The sequence below is a fragment of the Musa acuminata genome, chromosome BXJ2-9 (genome assembly GCF_036884655.1).
Source record: "Musa acuminata AAA Group cultivar baxijiao chromosome BXJ2-9, Cavendish_Baxijiao_AAA, whole genome shotgun sequence".
In the NCBI taxonomy this organism is placed as follows: domain Eukaryota; kingdom Viridiplantae; phylum Streptophyta; class Magnoliopsida; order Zingiberales; family Musaceae; genus Musa; species Musa acuminata.
Genome location: NC_088346.1, coordinates 48,013,411 through 48,036,275, shown reverse-complemented (window position 1 = coordinate 48,036,275; position 22,865 = coordinate 48,013,411). Strand labels below are relative to the sequence as shown.

At 40.0% G+C, this 22,865-nt stretch overlaps 3 protein-coding genes across 19 annotated transcripts; 1 reads left to right on the top strand and 2 right to left on the bottom strand.

The window, feature by feature from the left end:
- Nucleotides 1-3,299: 3,299 nt before the first annotated feature.
- LOC135622110 (caffeic acid 3-O-methyltransferase-like) lies at nt 3,300-4,720 on the top strand. The gene is made up of 4 exons (XM_065123749.1): nt 3,300-3,709; nt 3,844-4,154; nt 4,230-4,294; nt 4,372-4,720. Exons 1-4 carry the CDS (start codon nt 3,300-3,302, stop codon nt 4,666-4,668), a joined length of 1,083 nt encoding a protein of 360 aa, XP_064979821.1. The 3' UTR covers nt 4,669-4,720.
- A 2,260-nt stretch (nt 4,721-6,980) lies between these two features.
- On the bottom strand, nt 6,981-12,459 carry LOC135623755 (cellulose synthase-like protein E6). The gene is made up of 8 exons (XM_065127056.1): nt 12,131-12,459; nt 9,238-9,556; nt 9,032-9,169; nt 8,822-8,953; nt 8,520-8,732; nt 8,188-8,412; nt 7,704-8,051; nt 6,981-7,620 (listed from the first exon to the last, which is right to left on the bottom strand). The coding sequence occupies exons 1-8, from the start codon at nt 12,400-12,402 to the stop codon at nt 7,075-7,077; spliced, it is 2,193 nt and encodes a 730-aa protein (XP_064983128.1). The 5' UTR covers nt 12,403-12,459; the 3' UTR covers nt 6,981-7,074.
- A 3,206-nt stretch (nt 12,460-15,665) lies between these two features.
- On the bottom strand, nt 15,666-22,745 carry LOC135580902 (pentatricopeptide repeat-containing protein At5g65560-like). 17 transcript variants are annotated; one of them, XM_065127044.1, is made up of 5 exons: nt 19,239-22,744; nt 18,797-18,977; nt 17,930-18,026; nt 16,458-16,540; nt 15,666-16,336 (listed from the first exon to the last, which is right to left on the bottom strand). In XM_065127044.1, exon 1 carries the CDS (start codon nt 22,509-22,511, stop codon nt 19,437-19,439), a length of 3,075 nt encoding a protein of 1,024 aa, XP_064983116.1. In that variant the 5' UTR covers nt 22,512-22,744; the 3' UTR covers nt 15,666-16,336; nt 16,458-16,540; nt 17,930-18,026; nt 18,797-18,977; nt 19,239-19,436. The 17 variants fall into 17 exon arrangements, with proteins under 17 accessions (XP_064983116.1, XP_064983114.1, XP_064983120.1 ...); XM_065127042.1 differs by having other exon boundaries at nt 16,458-16,531; XM_065127048.1 differs by having other exon boundaries at nt 17,947-18,026.
- Between the last annotated feature and the right edge of the window lie 120 nt (nt 22,746-22,865).

Sequence of the window (22,865 nt, the reverse complement as noted above, 5' to 3'; positions counted from 1 at the left end):
TTTGGGTCCACCTGCGGTGGTGTCATCATGTGAGGAGGCGGCTAAGGAGCCCTCCACCCCCTGGGAGGATGACGCCACCAAAGGCCCTTAGGCCATACCTCCGCATCCTCTATCTACTGATCCTTCGCTGGACTAGAGCTTCCTCACATTCAGATCGTTCGTTTCCACTATGCTCGGCCGCCTGGCTCCGTACTCGGGTGCCCCCCTGAAGTCGCATTAGGAGGGGTTGCCCAAGGACCAATGACTACGGGAGGAGGCAAAGCTAGCCACCACCTATTGTCGGGATTCGCTCAACCCCACCTTGCTAGTCATAGGTGCCCAGCAAGCCAATCACGTGAGTGATGACACATGTGACTTGATACATAATCTTTTTGCTTATTATATTTTGGCGTATATCACTTTATAATTATTGCATATATATATATATATATATATATATATATATATATATATATATATATATATATATATATATATATATATATATATATATATATATATTGTGATGTCCTTTGATTTGTGCAATGAGAATCGGATCGTGATGAGATCACGATAATGAGATCGATTCACCTTTAAACACATATCCTAAATAATCCCGGTCATAGGTTACTCGAGAGGGACATCGTGATAACCGGACAGACTGGTGGGCTGTATACTCGTCCATATGATGGATGCAGCTGGTCTCATAGCTGCTCGTGTAGGGACACTAGGGATATAGTACAGGTACTCATTGGAGAATGAGTTCACTGATTGATCCTCTTACGGAATGTTGGATGGTTGATGATGCCTTATTGTTAGATAGCAATTTCGTAGAGAAAGAGTTCTCCGAGAGAATCCATTAGAGCGAGACTCGAGTAGAAACCGTATGGGTCTGACAACACCATGCTCGATATACGATATCAGGGATATTAGATGGATAAGGGATTATAGGTACACGGTAACTGAGGACAGACAAGTCCAATGGATTGGATTCCTCTGTATTGTCTGGGGATTACGACGTAGTGGGCTAGTACGTCCGTAGTCGATGAGTCAAGTGAATTATTACAGAGATAATAATTCACTGAGTTAGAAGGAGTTCTGATAGGTATGACTCATGGCCAGCTCGATATTGGGCCTAGAGGGTCACACACATATGATAGGCATTGCGATGAGTAGAGGTTCGAATATGAGATATCCGACGGAGCCATTATTTTATTGGATGCAGATCCAATACCCACTAGGGGAGGACCCATTAGGGTTTGACAGGGGACCTCTATAAATAGGAGGGATTCAGAGCCTCATAGGCTAGAGCATTTGCTTGACTCTCCTATTCTCCTCCCCTTCTCCACCTCAGAGTAGGCTTGGAGTTTTGAGGAGCATCGTCGCAGCCTTGCTGTGTGGATCACCGCTAGAGAGGAGGACGCTTGACCTCCTTCACCCACTCCTAAAGATTTACGAGCAAACAGCGATATACGATCTCCCTAGGTAACACAATCTACTCTATACGCAGTTTTAAGTTTCGCGAATTTTGCGTACCAATCTTCGCACGACGACGAACATCTCTTTGGGAATCGAGGATTTTGTTTTCTTGTTCTTTCGCTGCTCATGTGATGTCGCTCCCAAGATTTCCCAACACACCTTGGCTGGCATAATATACAACTGCCTGCCAGGGGTATTGGATGACCTCTACTCTCACAACGAAGTCCTGGTAAGGCCCCTTGAGCATATTTGTTATTTTCTTTTGACTTATTCTTTAACCATCTTGCACCTGCAGCACCATCACTACATGACGGTGCTTGTTGACCGTTTGTGGGATGTGGACGCATTGATCAGCCAATTCTCTGAGGCCAACTCTGCCTAGCGGGCTTAGGCAAAGCGGCCTGAAGAAGAGAGGAGGATGGTAGAGGCTCGAGTTGCAAAGTTATCCTCATAGTTGACTCGGACCCACCTTCAAGTCGAGGAGGTAGAGAAACACCTCGTGAAAGCATTCAGGAGAGTGGAGGTTGAGACCTCTGAACTATTCTTGGACCTAGGTTTGGCTATCTATTGTGCTGAAGAAGTCGAGGCACAGGTGGAGGAGGCTTGGGACACATCGACTGTCATTGAAGATGAGGCTGTAGAGAGTGTGGTAGAGGCCTAGGAGCAGGTTTAAGTCCTATGCTAGGAGTTGAAGGATACTTGCTGGCAGCTAGGCAAGGCCATCGAGGAGGGTAGGCAGCTGAGGGAGTGATTGTCGGCCTACTCTGATGAACTGGTGACTACCCGTTTGGTAGTTGATGAGGCAAAAGGGGCTTGGAAGGGAAGAACTAGGGAGCAAAGAAGTCAAGTACATAATGACATGAGAGTGATTTTGCCTCGGGCTCCTTTAACAATTATGTCAATAATTTTTAAAGATTTACCTAATAGATTATTTGAAAGAGAATGACGGAGTCTATAAACTCAGAGAGGGTCCATGGTGAAGTGAAACCAAATGGCACCAAGTGGGGGATAAAATTGGTTATTTAAAATATTTTACAAACTAATCAAGTGTACAATAACTAAATAAGCAAGAGAAGAGAGATAGCAAGTACATATCAAAATTTTCTTTTTGTCTCCGTCAAATTAGTGAATGACCGACGTATAATGAATAAATGGTAAGTTGGTTTACGCAAGGTTACCCCAAGAAGGTATTGAACTAGATAGGGAGAAAAGATAGAGCTATCACATAAAGGAAGAATAGGACAAGACAAAATATTATATGTTTCAGTAAAAAACTTTCTATATTTCATGACCCAACACATAATTTATATAACCTCCATACATATATTATATTCGTTACATTTAATATGAATCACTGTTTCAAAAAAAAAAAACTCTTTCAAGAACTAATAGTTAATTTATATTATCCTTCTATAGGTTCTTAATGTATTTTATCTCTTGATACAATGAACATCTTTAATTCCAACAAAAGGAAATTATAAAGAGTCCATCCAAATCCAATGCATATTTTGTCGAAGGTTATAATGCTCTCTCCATAATAATTAGGTTCTACAAAAATCAATTTTTACTTATTATTCGAAACAGGTATACCGTTAATAAAGCTATAGACGATCGGATTATAACTGTGTCATGTATGCTAACCTACTTTACATAATTAGGATGCCAAAAACATTCTGTATATGGAGTATATGCGCGTTTAGCAAGATTTAATATTAAGGAGATAAGATTCAATTGAATTCTTTGGAGGATTATTAGCACACTATAAAGTCAGCACGAACCTCCTCGCTCTCCTCCACCTAAACACACAGATCACGTACTCGTCCTGTGATAGCAAACTCCTAATGGCGGCCATGAAGGAGGTGCTGCGGTTGACCCCCGAGGAGGAGGAAGAGGCATGCCAGCGCGCACTGCAACTGTCGTCGGTCGTCATCTTCCCCATGACCCTCAAGGTGGCCATCGAGCTCGGCCTATTCGAGATCATCGTCGGAGCTGGCCCAGGCGGTGCACTGAGCGCGGAGGAAATCGCTGCCCAGCTGCCGGCCAAGAACCCGCAGGCGGCCAACTGGGTGGACCGGCTTCTCTGCTTACTCGCTGCCAACGATGTCATCACCTGCACCGTCGTCTCCGCCGATGGTCGCAGTTTGCGGAAGTACAGCATGAAGCCCGTCTGCAAGTACTTGACTACGAACGACGATGCCTCTATAGCGAAGTATGCTTTGTTGGAGCACGACAAGATCAACATCGATATATGGTGCGTCGAAATATGATATTAAATTTATGATTTTTTTTTCATGATTTAATAGAAACTTTATGATTTTTTAAGATAGTATATTGAAATTTTAATTTATTTGGATAGTCTTTCTTAGTTAAAGTTTTTGATGGCAGGCACCACGTAAAGGAATCGTTGTTGGGCGGTGTTCACCCTGTGGAGGCCGCCTACGGCATGTCGGCGTTCGAGTACATGGGCACCGATCCACGGTTCAGTAAGGTGTTCAACGAGGGGATGCTGAGCCACTCCGGCATCATGATCAAGCAGCTGCTCCGCAACTACAACGGCTTCGCTGGGATCAACGTGCTCGTCGATGTCGGCGGCAATGACGGCGCCACCCTCCGCATGATCACCTCCCAGCACCCCCACGTCAAGGGCATCAACTTCGACCTCCCCCATGTCATCTCCACCGCACAACCGATTCCAGGTGCGTTTCCATCAGTCTCTGTAATCATCATCAACAGGCGTCTAATCATTCTTTCGTGGTATGGTTTGGTTGCAGGAGTGCAGCACGTCAGTGGAGACATGTTCGACAGTGTTCCCTCTGGAGACGCCATTTTCTTGAAGGTTATGTCGACGTAGACTTTTATTGATTGAGCATTGGTTTCCAAAAATGCTAACGACGAGTGATTCTGAGGGTGCAGTGGATTCTTCATGATTGGAGTGACGATCTCTGTGTGACGTTGCTGAAGAATTGCCGGAAGAGTCTCCCGGAGAATGGGAAGGTGTTGGTGGTGGAATACATCCGTCCGGTGGCTCCGGCGGCAACTGCACAAGCCCAATTCATCTTCCAGTTGGACCTCGTCATGTTGGCTCACTGCATCGGAGGGAAGGAGAGAACTGAGGAGGAGTTCCGGGCCTTGGCAACGGAAGCCGGCTTCGCCGGATTCAATGCTGCTGCTACGTTTGCGGGTATGTCGGTGTTGGAGTTCACCAAGTAAATTGGAGTCTCGGAGAGAAGCTTCATGTGGTGGGCAAATTAAACTCTTATATGGGAAGGTTTAGTAGAATTACGATTGTAGTTTCGTGGATTCGACTCAATAAGGTGACATCACAGACGAAGTTTACGACTGTCTGATTGCATAGTCCCCTTAACCATGTTCTGGATTTGTCCTTTTGATCTTACACCATTTTGCTTGATTTGATGGTTTGGCTTTGGAACATCGAGATGATGGTAAGAGCACGAAGGAGAAGGGGACAAGAATTCCCTGTGAGCTCAAATAAGCTGATGAATTAGTATCTTAAACGTTCTTTATGCCTCATAAGCCTGGTGATTCAAGTTGGCAAGTTTGAAAGCACTCATGCATTTCTTGTGTCCAACAACCTCAATAATGATAATGATAGTTCATGTCGGTATACTCGACACCCTTGCATCTTATGCACATCTAAAACCTCCCTGCTGTGAGTAGTTTAAGTTAGCATGTCTCGATGTTCTTGTGTTTCTACATGAATGTTTCAAGTCATTATAACTCGACGTACTCATGCACCTCATGCATCTAATACTCCCTACTATAGTGTTTTAATTTGGCACACCTTGATGTCATCCATAGTTCCATAATAGACGATTTTGAGTTTACCAAATTTGAAACTAGAACCGAACTAGCTTCAGGTAATTACGGTTTTGGTTTAGGATCAAATGATTTCATTTGCCAGACTGATAGTTTCGATTTTGTTTCCAGTTTGGAACCAAAACCACTTGTTTTAAATTTTAATATATCAAAATGACCCCATAACTAGCTATTTATTAAGTCGTCGGAAAGAGTAAATCACTCGGAGGGCCATTTGAGCGCCAACCAATGATCATGTGACAACACAATATATGTGTTTGACACTCGATATGCGAGATTGAAGTTGGCATGTCCTAACGCTCTCATGCATTGTATGTATTTTACATCCATTAAATGGGTGGTTAATGTTGTTTCTTCCTAATATCGATATGTATCTAATAGTCGTACATGAGCAATTCAAATTGGCATACCCTCACACTTATGTAGGTGATTTAAGTTAGCTCAAACCAACAACCTCATGCGTTGGATCCCCCCTAGATAAGTTGTTTTAGTATACATATCCCAATATCATATATGTGTTTGACACTCAGATATACGAGAGATTGAAGTTGGTATGTCCCAATGGTCTCATGCATTGTATGTATTTTACATCCGTTAAATGGGTGGTTAATGTTGTTTCTCCCTAATATCAATATGTATCTAATAGTCCTATATGAGTAATTCAAATTGGCATGATACCCTCACATATCTTATGTAGGTGATTCAAGTTAGCTCACACCAACAACTTCATGTTTTGGATCCCCCCTAAACAAGTTATTTTAGTATACATATCCCAATATCATTATTTGTTTGAAAAAGATTTATTGTAAACTTATTATCATTATTAATGATATTGGAGAGTTAAAGTGGACTACGATCCTATGATTTTTTCCGCATTGAGTTTTGCACGTAAAATTTTAATATTTATTTTTAATAATAAATTGATATTTTGATGAAAAAATTATTTTGATATACAAAGAGAAAAAATTATTCTGTTATAATAATTTTTCCAAACAATACCACAACTTTTGTTTCGAGAATCGACGGCTACGTGATGAGAGCCTATAGCTGTGCAGGTGCATTAAGAATCCTGAGGAAAAAGTGGGGGGAGATGTGATCATGCGCTACCCGAGCCGAGGTTAGTCTTTGCCTGTACTGTGCCAAAGGAGACGATGGCTGAGCATAAGAAATCAACTGGCTTCAAGAAAGGACTTCCTTCGTGCGGTGTTACCTCCAGTCTGAGTATAAGTTGGTCATTGCACGCGTGAAGCCCGAGGACGCTAACTCGGAGGTGGAGGAAGATGCGTCAACATGCCAAAAAAGGTCAAGCTTGATGACAGACTCCTCCTCCTGCTCGCACTTTTCATGTGTCAGCTGGTGAGTGAGAAGCCACCGTAGCAACATCAGTGTTCATATATTCCTCTTTGTGTTTTATATGACCAGCCAGGGATCTTCTAGTCGTGTATGGCTCACTTATAGTTGAGCGTCTTGAGGTGTGCCTTAGTTGGGACTTGGTCCATGAGATCCAAGTTTGATCTCATTGACTAATTTATCTACTACGATTGAAATGCCAATCCAGTAAAGTTCCTGAGATCTTATATTGTGGTATTATCAATATAAGGAAGAAAACAACAATGACAGAATCTAAATCCAAAGCTTCAGACTAGTCTACGAACCGCAGTACTGACGTTTACCACCAGGAGATATGAGCAGAAAGAGAGGCCCATGAAACTGCAGTAATGACATTGAGAGTCTTTGACATGTTTAGCTACTATCGTGTAGCGTAAAGGTCTTAGAAGACTACACTATAGGAAGTAGATAAGCCACAGCAGTGAATCCAAGAGAGATGCATGTGACAGCAGGAGCCATCCTTCCCTTGTCCTTCCTCAAGAAGAGTGCCTCATAGATGGGAAGATTCAGAGCCACTACCACTCCACAAAGAAGAAGTTGGATCAAGAACTGGTCTCCAAAATCCCAATCTGCGACCAGCCTCTGCAACCCAACCACCAAACAGAGAAGGTTGAGCAACGCCGTCGTGGCGATCACGACGAACATCGGCGACGACGATGACGAGCCGAACTCCATGATCTCCTGCTCGTACCTCTTGGAGGCGTCCGCGTCCGCCATCTTCGCCGTGATCGTGAACCCTGTCCTGGGGAACCCCATCACCTTGAGGATGGCATCAACCGTGCCGTAGAGATACGAGGTGATCCTCTTCAGCAACCACATCCTTTGTATGTTCCACCACCCAATTAAGGTATCACCACATGCCAGGGATTCAACCAAGCCATACGCATTCTTGGCTATGGCGACGTAGGCAAAGGGGATGATCCATGGGCTGGAGACCTAAGTTCGGCGTAAAGAAATCAGCTTAAGTTAGTACTGGGGCATGCAAAGGTGGAATTGATGGAGAATCCAATGTGGCCTACCTTTGGGAATAAGGAGATGCCTTTGAGGAGGGACAGGGAAGGGATCGTAACGTAGTAGAGAGTTGGGATGGAATTTGGTGCCCACAAGCCATAGATGCAGTAGGCCATCTGCAGTCCTAGTTTTAGCTTCCCATGGCCTTGTAGGAAAGAGCAGTACTTGGAGAGGAAGATTTGGAAGTTCCCTTCACTCCATCTCTTGTGCTGCACCAGTGTCTCTGCCAGTGTCGACGGAGCAACACCCAAGAAACCTTTCCTTGGAGGATTGAAGTAGACGGATCTCCAACCTCTGCATTGAATTGCTAATCCTGTGATCACATCCTCTACCGGACATCCATACTGCAATCCCATCTGTCATCCCAGAGTTGCAGCTTATTCATCTGAAAACATTATATATATATATATATATATATATATATATATATATATATATATATATATATATAGAGAGAGAGAGAGAGAGAGAGAGAGAGAGAGAGAGAGAGACCTCATTGCCCCAAGGAGTGTTGTGCTCGTAGGTGCAAGTGGCAAGAGACTTGGCTCGCTCTTCCAAGATGAAGGCAGTATCTTCCTTCTTCCTCTTAGTTTCTCTTTTCCAGTCTTCCTTGTAGTCCTTGCTGTACTTTCTCCCACAGAGGACCTCTCTTCTGTGGAAGCATCCAGTGCCGATGTACAAAGGTCCTCCCCAGCTGTCCAAGCCGGCAAGCTCCACCTTGTAGCCCATCCACATTGCACACAATTTAGGTCTTGCCCGACATCTGTTTGATGCTATGAAGAGTACGTAGCGTTTCAAACACTCGATCTGCATGTCGCTCTTACCGCATTGATCACCTTAAAGGCATTGCCATAAAGATCATTCTTGGTGTTGTTCTCATAGTTCTGAGGGAACTGCACAAAGCCAATGTCATGACCCTTCTCTTCATCCAGGAAGAAGCACAGTGCGTCTCTGATGGACTCCACGTTGTTGGAGTACATGTCGCAGTCCACGTTGAGGATGACCGGGCTGTTGCTTATCAATGAAGACACCCTTATCTGCACGTTAGGGGATGTACAGTAATTGCTCGAGTCTTTACCTGAGCAGGTTGCAGTGCAAGAAAGTAAAGCGATCAAGGTTAGGTTACCAAAGCGTTCATGGCGCCAGCTTTGAAGTTGTGATGGTGCTGCGGTCTCTTCTCGCGTGCCATGTACACCAATGTTGGTAACGCAGTGCCATCATCGTCGACCGAACTTTTGTCACTGCTATCTGTCAAGATCTACGAGGGAAACCAAAGAATAACAATGACAAGATGGCAGTAGACTCATCTTGATCGTGCTGCTGACGACACCTGTACCTGAACAATAGGCTGATGATTCCTGGATGTCATCCCAGATTTCCATTCTGAAAAGCCTTTCCGTGCTCTGAGATCTTCATGTACCTTCCCAAGCATGACAACGGCATCTATGCGGCTTTCCATTTCTTTGTATAGGTTCTGCAAGAATTTGTGTCGATCATTAACTATCATGTCGTCGACCGCTCCTTCACATAGACAATTGCTACCTTCATGTAGGACCGCTCCGTGTCGTTGCAGGTATCGCAAGGGTGGGAACGGGATGAGAAGTAGGCTGCCGGTGACCGTGGCTCGACCTTGTGCCGCCTGCAAAAAGGGAGCCAATGCCTCGCGAACTGTGCTGCCTCCCAGAGAGCGTAGAACGTCAGCTCCGATCCGGCGTCATCGGAGAGGTACACGCTCAGCTTCTCCGGCGGGTAGTCGTACGCCATGACCGACAGCACGGTGGAGATCACCAGCGCAGGCGGCTCCGCCACAGGGTCGGCGGTGCACACGAAGATGTCCAGCCCCGGCAGCTCGGAGTCATCTCTGCATTTAGCGGCAACAAAACGATGACGGTTATTGTTATTATTATCATCACATACATGGGCCCCTTGAAGCCCAATCCAAAATCCTATGGGCTCTATCCATAAAAGTGATCCTACGCTGTATTGGATAACGTTAGGATGAATGAATCAGGTTCTTAAAAAATAAAAAATATTTATTCTTAAATATAGTTTCAATAAATAATAAAATAAAAATTTAAAATGATATAAAATTATTATTATTAATGATTAAAAAATAATAAAAATTATAAATAATAGTTAAAATATTTTTAAAATTTAATTAAATATAAATTTTTACTAACATAGTATAAATATTCTAACGTCATTGATCTTATCGAAAGAAAAACAAAAACAAAAGGCAAAAAGATAATTTTACTATTCTAGTTAATGACAACAAATAATGTCGGTGGTAGCGAATGGTAGAATCGTTAGGGACCATGAGTAGTTATTGTATATGAGGAGAGTAGCAGCCCACTCTATATTCGTGTTGGCGATCTTTCAACCACTTGACAATTATATCGACACTAACACAAAGAGTAACGAAAGTGTCGCTTGAGGTGATGGTTGTGGATGAGGAGAGTGATAACGAGAGATGAAGACTGCTCTGTATATCCATCAATACCAACGTAGTTGTCAAGTGACCTTTCTGTCATTTTACATTTGCATCGGCATCGACGTAGATACAGAGAAGCTCTTATCTTTTATCGTCACTTTCCTCATTCACAATAGTCACCCGATAGTCATCCTTATCTTTTATTTTTATATTCTTATCGATAAAACTAATAATATTAAAATAATAGAATTAGATGTTTCATTTTTATAACTATAAAATTTTAACATAAATTATTTAAAAAATGTAATGATAGGGGTAATATGTAATCATATCATAAAAAAGTAATTTTATGATATGGAAAAGATGATGGTAGGCAGATGATAATTAAAGAAACATATATCAAGTAGATTAGTGAACAATGTAAATTATATGATTTTCTTCTCTTTCAAATTAATAATAAGATATTTAAATATCTTTACCAATAAATAATCAATCAAATATTAGTTTAATATTTTCGTTCATCTGCTCAAATCAATAGTGGAGGATTCCGTCGGATAAAAGACGAAAGACATAAACGAAGGAGGAAAAGAACACTCCAAATATTGCATTGTGTCGTTGTTTGGTCGTGTAGGATTTCTGGAACCGGAAATGGCAGGGTCACTTGCATGATGCGGATATAAATCAGAAATAATCTTTGTATATGAACAAATACTAGCAAGTCAGCGAAATTAATTGGAACCATAATCAAATAGAATATCAAGATATACATGAAAAATCTCTCCAATTCCACTATGAGAATAATGAATGTACAAATCTCAATCTCTTGCCCTAAACCCTAGCAACAATCACAAGAGAACAATTGGGATACAAGGATCACGTCACTGTCCACGATATCTAAAACCTTCCCAAGTAATCACAGCAAGAGTCTACTGTAGATTTGATCTAACATGAGATGAGAACACTACTAGATGATTGTGTCTTCTTCCCTTTCTTTCTCTTTCTTTTCTGCCTTGTTTTCTTCCTTTTCTTTCGAATCCCGTAGCTCTTCTCTTCTCCCATGTTGCTGTCTTATTTATGCTTTTTTCTGCTTCGAAAACGTAACTACCATACCCCCTTAATCTTAATTAGGATTAGGTTAAGAGGGGTGTGGGTTGTGGGCTGTGGGCTGCCAAGTTCACTATGGGCTGAATTTGTGGGCTGTCCAAACCCACTATGGGCTGAATTTGTAGGCTGCCAACCCGTAGTCTCATCTCAGTTGACAAAGATGATTGATGTGTGAGGCCTCCTCCAAAGTTTTATGCCAGCTATCAGATCATATCTCTATAAGTAGATCGAACCTCGAAGACAAGGTCAATCTCTACAAGGAGATCACTTTCAGCTTATATAATTGTCTCGGCAACTACTCTCTCTCAACAACCATTCGATGCATCACTCACCCACTTTAGAAGGACATATTTTATTCTCGTCGGTGTAACAAAACCAACAAGGTTATGGTAATATTCTTTTCAGCATAATAATCAGTAAATATGTTTTTTTTTGGTTTGGTCAACCAGGAAAACAGTGATCCTTAATCAAGAATAGAATCTGACTTCACAATCAAGATATGGAAGCATCTGAATAGAGTTCATGATCTATCTTCCGAGGTTCTAATAGCTACTTTCTAACATGTGCAGTTGAGTCGAGAGATCGAGTTGTCGTCAAAGAATGATATGTTTCATGGACTTGATCATGGATTTAAATTTGTTAAAGAATGATAAAAAAAGGTTAATTTCATCGAAAGAATGATTCATTCGAAGTATATTTAGTGTAATATATCTTTGAAGACTATATAAATATTATAATTATAAAAAAAATGAGTAAAAGATAAAATATTTTACCTTATTTTACGTGATAATCCTATCATTTGTATCTATCTATCAATTCAATATTCACTTCTTATGAAGAACTGTATAGAAGAAACAAGGTAGAAAGAGAGCCAAGTGAGAGAGAGTGGCTGTGACTTACATCTCAGAGAGTCTCTCCTTGAAGGTGTGGCGATAAATGGGATTCCAACGCACGGACTGAGTGATGATCCAGTAGAAAGTGAACCAGAGCTCTGCTGCAAGCATCCCCATCCATGCCCACCTCCCTTGTTCCCCTCTTCCGGGGATGTTAGTTGCTCTGTAGAACAAGACCAGGCAAATGCTCACAAGCATGGAGCTGGCAAACAGCTTGTAGGCAGTCCTTCCCTTTGCTCTCTCTGTCCCAAAGAGAGAGAGGAGTCTCCTCTCTGCCATATCTCTCTCTCTCTCTCTCTCTCTCTCTCTCTCTCTCTCTCTCTCTCTCTCTCTCTCTCTCTCTCTCTGTGTATGTGTCTTTCTTTGCGTGTATGATATAGTGCTAGTTAGATTGGTTATCCAAAGAGACTAGTGGCATGAAATCAACTACAAGTCACTACCCTTTCCTTCTCTCTCACGAACGCTGACTCTCTTTCTTTGCTGCAATGATTCAGAGCTAATTCGGCCGTATACAAAGAGACGAGTGACACGAAAGAGATGAGTGGCCAGATAAAAGTGTTTTGTTTGGGTGTATGATTCTAGTGTTAGATGGCCACATAAAGAGATGAGTGGCATGAAATTAATTATACGTTGGTTCATCAACAGCGACACTAAGACAATAATAAGATAGTAATCTGAATTATTTGGAGTCAGTTGCATGAATCTCTTATTATCATTGAGCTATATAAAAAATTAAATTATTTATTAAGTTAAAATTTTAATATTTATTTTTTCATATTATTTATAGTTATTATTTCGTATCTTCTAACCATAATATCTACAAGTCTTGTACTCAATATTATATATATATATATATATATATATATATATATATATATATATATATATATATATTATAGTAATTGAATTTTATAGTATATAAAACCTAAAATGGCATATGATAAATTTTATACTTAAAATATTGATTATGTGATGATGAATAAAATTTATTTAATAAAAATTTAAAATCTCATTCGGTAAATTTTCACACACAAAATACATTAGTAAATAATAATATAAAGATCAGGTCAAATGATTGTATCTTTTTTACCTTTATCAAGAAAGATAAAAAGAAAAAATTTCTATTATCTTAGAACTACATATATGTATGCATGAATGAAATTTTAGATCATATGACTCAAATAAAATATATTATAAATATAATTAAATTTTGATTATGATTATCGATCAATAATAAGGATGTTCAATTATGATAGAATTCTTTAGAAGATGATCATGATGGGAGACTTTTATAATTATTTATTTTAGACTTTATACTTTTGCTTATAAAAGAAAAAGATCTCATGGGGACTCGAAATTCATAGGAGATATGAATACGTGATATTATTAAGATTTACACATCTTCTCTCATCTCTTTTTATCCTTAATCTATCGCTCATAGTGACTATAACACCCCTGATAGTCCAACATCGAAAGTGGACAAGATTAAGATTAACTTACAAGGGTCTGATGAGTGTATTAATATCAACTTCAGCTTAAACATTTTGGTCAAGGGTTTCCTGTAGACGGAGTCAGAGGATTCGTCACAGCGTGGAGCCTTATAACACCCTTGATTAGTCTCATATCGAAAATGGGCAAGATTAAGATTGACTTATAAAGATCTGATGAGTGTATTATTATCAACTCGCAATTCTAAATTTCTTTATCATCAAAAAAATTGTTTTTTAATTTAAATTTTATTATTAAAATATTTCACACAAGCACAAGTATAGATTTTATGTTTACATCAACTTTATAAAATATAAATCTTGTTGACAAATAGAATGAATCTTTAAGCCGCACTTGTTGACAAATAGAATGAATCTTCTAGCCGCTTACATCCTATGGTATCACTGATTGCAGTAAGAGACGATTACTTCATGTTCTTTCTCGATGCATTGACAGATTAAGCATGATCATCACCATGTCCATTGAAATCTTTGACGGACCAATTCAAGTATCAACCATCAGTCCCTCTCTCTCTCTCTCTCTCTGTCTCTGGAAGGACGAACTCGATGGTGGCTGAATTGTCCCAAAGACAATGACTCTCTTGTCCTGGTGCATCGACCACCTGCTGGTTCTCATCTCCCAGTCCTTGCAAGCACAACCGGGTCAAAAGTGTGGAGGTCACAATCCAGAGGAAGAGAAGTTTGATCTCGGTTCACCCAATTTGAACTTATCCAAGGCAAGCCTCCAAGCTTGTCCCTTTGTGGATGATGACAAGGAAGGCAGAGGCAATCGGTGAGAGACAGCCAAAGCCAACCAGAAGGTAGATAATAAATGGCAACCTCTTTTTCCTTGAGCGCAGTAGCAGATACGGCATCAGCGCAGAAATAATATTCTAAGTTAAATCAAGAATCACGGCGTTTGTAGGTCTACTTCGAATATGCTTTTATTATTTTAGATGATTCGCTGTTATTTTATTCTATTAAAGAATTTGTCACAAATAGTTTTTGACTACGTATTTATCTCAACATATTTATTTATTTTTTTGATATTATTTTTTAAAATATTTGCACTCAAATTAAAGAATTTGTCACAAATTATCTCAACATATTTATCTATTTTTATATTATTTTTTTAAATATATATACTCAAATTAATAAAAAATGACTAATCTAACATACATTTTATATTTTTATTTAATCACTTAAACAAAATTATTATCTTTTAATCATCTTATTTTTACTTTATGAATGTATCCAAAATAGCTAAAACCTTTATCCATAATAAACTATTATAATATAGAACTCATGTGTCACGGTTTCTGGTCAATTTCAGCTTAGCTAAGGGATATTTCTCGTCAATCTTGAGATCAATGATGATCAGGTTTTCTAACTTCGGATGCTGATAAGAACAACATTTTTCTCGACACCACTCACAAATTGGCTTGGAACTTTGTGTCACCGCGAGCAACATTTGAATGGTCAGTGAGTTGGAAAGCAAGTGAATAAAGCACACTCCTAAAGAGGATTAGCAGTGTTGACACATCATGCTTAATCAAAATTTTGAGATGATAAATGGAACATGTCATTCGATTGCAACATTAGAGTTAGTCCCATCGATTGCAACATTAGAGTTAGTCCCAGGAAATTTATCAAAGGATAATTTTGACAATCAAACAAAGACAATAAAATAAAAAAAATAAAAACGACAAATACACCAAATTTACGTGATTCGATCAATTAACTTTGACCTACGTTAACATATGAAAGATGAGCAAATCACTATTATAAAAAAAACTATTACAAATATCTAAAAAAAATATTTTTAAATCATAAAATATCCGAAAATACTAAACAAGAAAAACCTCAACTATAAGCTCAAATTATTTAACTGAGTATGGACTTAAACCTAAAGCAAACACTTAGGTTTTTCTTGTGGTACCACTTATGATATATTTGACTTCAAAGCCCAGACCCTTATTTATAGTTTCAATAGGAAATAACAAGCCTGATTTTCCCGATGTGAGACTATGGGACTTGCCAAACAAACAACAATCATGAAAAAACAAAATAACCGCATTTGAAGTCCAGAAAGAATCTTTAGGACAAAACAATTCACCTTCATCTGCACCATATATGAGCGAGGGAATTGTGTGGCTCAGTCTTCATGCCGAACTTGTTCTTGTATGGATACTTCGATTGCATCAGGCGTGAAGAAGCAAAATAGTTGCATTTGCTGTCCAGCTTTACGACAAAAGCTTTAATTCCCACTACAGTATCAGCCAGAAAAGCAAGAATCCATCGGACACTGAACTGCTTATGAATGAAGGATGATTGATAAATTCGGATTGATTGGTATATTATTACATACTTGATCCCGAACAGCTCAACGCAGAGAGGGTTCACAAGAAACTGCTCGAAATCCAGGCTTTGGCCGTTATCCATCATATATATATTTTTTTTTGAGGAAAAAGCACATTTTTCACAGCAGACTTTGGAGGAGGTTCAACTTTCCAAAGCAATCAAGCTGGTCCCCATCTTGTATCATTGCCAGAAAGGAACTAATAAATGATATAACTTGGAGGCAACTGCATCCATATTGTTTTTCCAATCTACCAGGTCGAAAGTCTTCAATCTTGTCCAGTAAACCAACTAGCTCCAGTGTGCAGTTGTGAGGAAGCACAAGCTGCAGAAGTGAGTGTAGTGTTGAGTTGAGTAACTGAGAATTCCTGCAATCGATATGAGACGTGTATCAGGAGATCTGCTGCAAAGAGGCATCAGAATCTGAACTGTCCTTCCAATACTCCTCTTGTAATCAAACATGGAAGTTTCCAAAGCTGAATGTCCTACCAAAAAGTCTTATCTCAATCGTGAGGACCCTCTAGGAAGAATAGGTCTACCAAAAAGCCTGTTGGTCCCATGTCCTGCATGAACTGCTATAAGTTAATGTTAGCACTAAAACGACGCATTCATGATATAGATACTTAGCATGATCAACTAAGTTATCACTCTAGTATTGCCTGATAATGTGCAATTAATCAGACATAAGGTAATCACTCTAGATTTATGGTGCTCAATGACAATAAAAGATCTACATAGCTGATCTCAAATAGTTGGGTCATTCCAACTAGTTGTTATTGCTACTGTTATTCTTAAGACCTTCATGGGACCCTTCTATCGCTACTGTCATTACAACTAGTTGTTGTTATTGCTGCTGTTGTTCTTAAGGCCTTCTTCATGAGACCCTTTTATCGTCCTCCTAGGTACCTTCACTCTAGATTTATGGTGCTCAATGACAATAAAAGATCTACATAGCTGATCTCAAATAGTTGGGTCATTCCAACTAGTTGTTATTGCTACTGTTATTCTTAAGACCTTCATGGGACCCTTCTATCGCTACTGTCATTACAACTAGTTGTTGTTATTGCTGCTGTTGTTCTTAAGGCCTTCTTCATGAGACCCTTTTATCGTCCTCCTAGGTACCTTGCTTGTGAATATTTCATTTATAGATCCCCAACACAGATTCTTTTCAAGAAATGGTTCATTGCAATTTTACTTGTTATCATGGTTTGGGCCATCCGTTTTAGTATTCCTTTAAAGATTTAACACTGCTCCTAGTCACTGTGTATTACCACTATTACCACCTCATACTTTTTCTCAAAATAAAGTTTAAATTATTTCCTTATGAAAATTTTTTTGCAAGTGCCATTCAGAGCAAAGTTCTTCAAAGAAGAAATAACTAACCTAGGACACATTGTGATAATTGTTAAACCTCTTTATTTGCAAAGCCAAAACCTCAAGAACTTAACCAGTCAATTCAAAGAATTTAAGAGGCATAATTTTCCAAGGAATCTGATATGTTCTCACCATCTCCAATAATATCTTGAAAGGGAAAGCCCATGTTAGTAACAATAATCGGAATAATAACCAGTGTAAGACTGTCAATGCTACAACAAAATATTCAGGAGTCGAAGCTATTCACAAGCTTTTGAAGAATCAACTTGTCAGAATTTAATGAATTGCTCCGAAGAATCTTGGACACCAATATTGAGAAAAGAAAAAAGAAGACAAGGTTATCAGCTCCTATGACAGACTTGAAAAGAACATTTTATTACTATCCCTTCGCTCTCTTGGACCAGCCAAAATATACTAGGGCAAAAATAATCCACTCATCTGAAATAACAACTAGAACACAAGGAACATCTGTAAATTGAGTTGAACATAAACCAAAAGAAATGAAAACAACCATATGAAGGAATGATGTCATCATTTCAGGAATAACAAATGTATCAGTTTATTTTTTAGAGTGAAGAGCAGCTAACCTGAGTCAAGACATTACCACATTTCGAGTTTGTTTTGCTTGTGTTTCTTCCAACTACCAATGCATCTATCTTGGCTACTCGTGACCATCATATGCATCTGCATTTATTAAATATCAGTATGATTTTTGTAAATATTAGTTTAATTTTTGTCGTTTAGTTGTACAGACCAGAACCCCTCCAAAGCACATTATGTAACTCATGGCCAACATTATCAAATTCAGAGAAGATGGGAACATTCTTTTGTAAAAAGAAATACCAGTGACAGCATTAGATAACAGAAATGTATATGCTGATTCTTAGGCAAGCTTTTCTTATTCTTGTCTATACCAATGAAACAAATGTAACAAAGAAAATAAGCATATTTGTATTATTATCTAAATCAGTAAGAAATTTGAAGTTCTAAATACTGTATTACACATACCTCACCAAGAACCCTAAACTCGATTTTCAATAATTTAAACTTTTTTAAGATATATTTTCACATACAAATTTCTTATTTCCATGCCTAAGCCATATGACATGATCCATCCTGGCATTCACAATAGCTATATCGACTTGGTTCATATCTGGAGGTATGGGAAAAATTCATGACCATCAAACTACACTATCTTTAAACATCTGGCCGTCCATGGCCAACTGACTTTTGACGCTAGGCACATAGCTTTTAGAATACCACTGGTTTCTGAGGAAACCACCACCGCTAGAAATCATTAGAACAACGGTGATCCAACTTTGGAATTTTCCTTCTAATCCATTAATTCTTGATAATGACCAATGGATTTTTTTTTTCTTTTTGGTTTACATCCGAAGAGGATTCTCTTGGTATTCTTAAAGAAGGGCCATGGTCGATCTGTGCGAAGGTCTTACATCTCATCATGCCTTGGAAGGCCAATTTCCAACCTATGATGGAAAATATGAACACTGCTCCAGTGTGGATTCCATTTCCTGGACTCCCCTTTGTAAATTGCTGCCGTACATTGCAACAGCCTCATACAAGTAGGCAGGAACTTGTGCAGTTTAGTCTGAGTAGATACCTGTGCCCTTGTACCTGTATGCACAATCAATGATTTTTATTCTACTTGAAATAAGCTTTTAGCCTTTTACAATATAATTGATTAAATAAGCTTCAAAAACTGAATTAAACAGAGCAAGTTCTGAACAGAAAACATGATGCTGAAATCTTTTTCATTATTGTAACCTTTAAGCATCAAGGAAGAGCAAATTACTGCTCGATTAACAAAATATGTTTCTATAGATGACAAATTCCCAACCAAATGAATCATAAATAAGTGAAAGAAAAAAAACAAACCTATTCAGATGTCAAGGATGGTTTACTATCACAGGATACTATCAGTCTCAAGACAGTTCTTTGAAGGACATCTGACACCATTACAAGGATGCTTCATAAGTCTTCCGGTGTAATTCCACCAATAAGTATCCATACAAGGGAAGGGAACATTTAAAAGTTGCCACAGGAATTACCATGTAAGATGCCAATTAAGAAGGATCATTTCTCCAGTATGCTTGTTTCCCCCTGACTTAGTTCAGAAGTGTACTTGGCCATCAGAGCAAGTGTCTGAGGAGTAGGATAGCAGTTCAATTCCTTCATGATTGTAAACATCTCAGAACATTCATTCACATAACCTTTTTTAAGTACACCATCAATGAGAACTTTCCATACAACCTCATCAGGATTATAACCTTTACCCATTAAGTCACAGAAAAATAATTTAGCTTGCTCAGAGTTTCTTTCATCACAGAGCCCTGAAAGAAGAACCTGGTAGGATTCCAACTGAGGAAGATAGCCACATTCTGACATGGAGTTCATAAAAGTTGATGCCTCCATATACCGGTTTAACTTGCAGCAACAAATAATGAGAGAGTTGTAGATGTCTCCGTTGGGTAATAAACCTCCTTTTTTCATATGAGACAACATCAGATATGCTTCTTCCAACCGTGCCACCTTGCAGAAGCCTGCTATGAGGGCACCATATGTAACAAGATTAGGAGCACAATCAAACTGTTCCATCTCCCCTAAAAACTCCAGAACTATTGCTACATCTATTTTCTCCCACAATTCTGAACTACTAAGGACAATGTTTTCCTGCTTGCCTTTCAAGAAATGCTCGAGCAAAACTGAGTAAGTCCAGTAGTTTGGATGGCATGCAGAATCGATCATGTTCTTGAGAGCAGAAAATGCACGATCCATGTACCCCATAGTTCCAAATCCATTAATCAATGTGTTATATGTTACCAAATCAGGAAGAATTCCTTTATTCTTCATCTCTGTTACTGTACTTTCCGCCTCTTCTACCCTTCCCTCACAGCAATAGGCATGGACGAATGCAGTGTAAGTGTGTGCAGTTGGCTTACAACCTGAAGAAAATATTTGGTTCAACATCTTTTTAGCATGATCATAGTCCCCTTTATAGAGCATCTCATCAATAAGAATCGTAAAAGTTACAGCTGTAGGCTCTACACCTTTTTTGGACATAGTCCCCAGCAGTGACAAGGCTTCTTGCAATTTTCTTTCTTTGCAAAAGCCATCTATTAACACACTGTACGTGAAGGTGTCTGGCAAGCAATCATCTAAACTCATTCTCTTAAGCAGGGAATAAGCAAAATCAATCTTTCCTGATTTGCATAGGCCATCTATTAGTGCAGTATACATGACCTTGTTTGGAATTACATCTTTTCTGGCAAGAGAGGAAAATAAAGCATAAGCTTCACCAATTCTGCCGTCCTTGCAGAGGGCATCTATTAAAATAGTATATGTCTGCTGATCAGCGACCAAACCTTTTGCCTCCATTGAGTTGAGTAATCTGAGAGCATCATCCATATAACCCTCCTGGCACTGCCCATTAATCAAGTTGGTGTATGTGATTATGTTTGGAGTTGATCCACCTTCAAGCATCTTGGATAACAAACTCATCGCCTTGTGCACGTTTCTCTCTAGACAAAATCCATAAATCAGCTCAGTATAAGTCCAAGCATTTGGTTGACACCCATATGACTCCATCATCTCCACAACCTGTAGTGCATCGTTCATCTTCCTTCTCTCACAAAATCCACCAACCAAAGCAGTATAGGTGACAACACTTGGAATCAAACGTCTATCAAACATCTCCCTTAGCATTTTTACAGCATCATCTAGTCTATTCTCCTTACACAGGCCATCAATCATCATTGTATAAGTCCATGCATCTGGTTTACATCCATTTGATTCCATGAGTTCCATAACTCTCAAACCATCAGCAATCTTCCCATGCTTGCAATATACATGTAAGAGAGCGCTAAATGTAAAGACATTAGGACCACAACCCCTTGCAATGGCCTCATTCAGCAATGCCTCAGCATCCTCAAGCCTATTCTCCTTACAAAGACTCTGAATGACTATTGAATAAGTCCATTCATCTAGCTTGCAACCATTTGATTCCATTAGCTTCATAACCCCATAAGCAGCTTCAAATTTCCCTCTCTTACAGTAACCATCCAGCAGAGCATTGTAAGTCACATTGCTAGGAACCAAACCTCTATCAAAAATCTCATTCAACAATTTCTCAGCATCATCAAGCTTTCCCACCGTGCAAAGACCATCTATCATCACCGTGTACGTGTGGACATTAGGGTGACATGCATCACTTCCCATCTTTAAGAACAAGCTCAAAGCCTCATTTACCCTAGAGTGCTTACAGAGCCCTTGGATGAGGATGGTGTATGAAAATTCGTTTCTCCGGCGACCCATCTGTGGCATCATCAAGAAAATCCAACAAGCCCTGTCTAATTTCTTGCTCCGACAGTGCCCTAAGATCAAAAAATTGTACGTAAATCTATCTGGAGCCAAACCAGATTCCAGTAAGCACCTAAGATACTGTTTTGTTTCAGCCAGATTCCCTTCCATGCAATAGGCCTTGATCATCGTATTGTAGGTAACAAGGTCAGGCAAAACTTGATCATTATTAATCTGCCGGTACATATCGTTCATCTCCTCGATCATTCCATACCTGCCGAGGGACATCAACAGCGTGTTGTAACACCAAATAGAGGGCCTGAATCTGACACCGCCACCTGCTCTGTTGATCAACTTAAATGTCTCCAATGCTGTGCGCACTTCCTCGACGGAATAACACGATTTAATCATAAAGGTGACAACTTCGTCAACCTGGAAGCGAGATTTCGATCGAAGGAGTACGTGGACCAGGGAGGCATAGGACTCTACACTGTGCCGGTATCCTGGACGCTGGCCGATCCATTGGAAGAACGCGAGCGCCGACTCGGCATCGAGGGAACCGCCCTGGAGCAGCTCGGCGACCACGGGCGGGGTCACGGAGCGAGCCAATTTTTTCAAAGAGCGATTCTTGCACCAGTGCGGCCGGGAGAGAAGATAGGATAGGCGGGCGACGAGAAACGAGCCGGTGCTGGGTTTCTCTGGTGGCAGGGTCTCGGCTAGTAAGTCTTCGGCGGCGACGGCGGAGGAGGAGGAATACCGAGAAGAGAAGGGTCGTATGGAGGAGGAGGAGGTTGATAGTAGACCAGGGGTGGGCTTGCTGGCCGTGACGGCAACCGCCCATCGTCTTCTCATGCTAGGTTACGGTTTAAGGGTTCAGTGGTGGGAGAAAGCTTAATAGTGGCGGTCCAACGAAAGCGCCCGGTTCGAATTCGGGGATTCGGGGTCTCATCGGGACAGATTTGGCTCGACCCAAAACAGATTCGAGTCCGGTTGCCCAAATCCAGCCGAGTCCGCGGTGTACTACCGGAGAAAGGAGAGTCGATAAGGTCACTGTTGATGAGTCTCTTCCCCTTCGCAAGCGATCACCGGTCGGTCTCAGTGAGGATAGAGAGCGCAAACTGTCGCAAGATGGTAAGTCTACTTTTATGAATCCTATTCCTAATGTCACTCCTGATCAGATTTGGCTCTTAAAACCATCTCTAATGA

What these genes read in the sequence shown, in the direction of transcription:
- LOC135623755 (XM_065127056.1), bottom strand. Translation starts at nt 12,402, where the DNA reads ATGGCAGAGAGGAGACTCCTCTCTCTCTTTGGGACAGAGAGAGCAAAG. An exon ending in CGGAGCGGTCCTACATGAAG is followed by an intron (nt 9,170 to 9,237) that starts GTAGCAATTGTC and finishes AAATTCTTGCAG; the next exon opens with AACCTATACAAAGAAATGGA. An exon ending in CTGGCGCCATGAACGCTTTG is followed by an intron (nt 8,733 to 8,821) that starts GTAACCTAACCT and finishes CCTAACGTGCAG; the next exon opens with ATAAGGGTGTCTTCATTGAT.
- LOC135580902 (XM_065127050.1), bottom strand. Translation starts at nt 22,511, where the DNA reads ATGAGAAGACGATGGGCGGTTGCCGTCACGGCCAGCAAGCCCACCCCT.
- LOC135622110 (XM_065123749.1), top strand. Translation starts at nt 3,300, where the DNA reads ATGGCGGCCATGAAGGAGGTGCTGCGGTTGACCCCCGAGGAGGAGGAA. An exon ending in AAGATCAACATCGATATATG is followed by an intron (nt 3,710 to 3,843) that starts GTGCGTCGAAAT and finishes TTTTGATGGCAG; the next exon opens with GCACCACGTAAAGGAATCGT. An exon ending in CACCGCACAACCGATTCCAG is followed by an intron (nt 4,155 to 4,229) that starts GTGCGTTTCCAT and finishes GTTTGGTTGCAG; the next exon opens with GAGTGCAGCACGTCAGTGGA.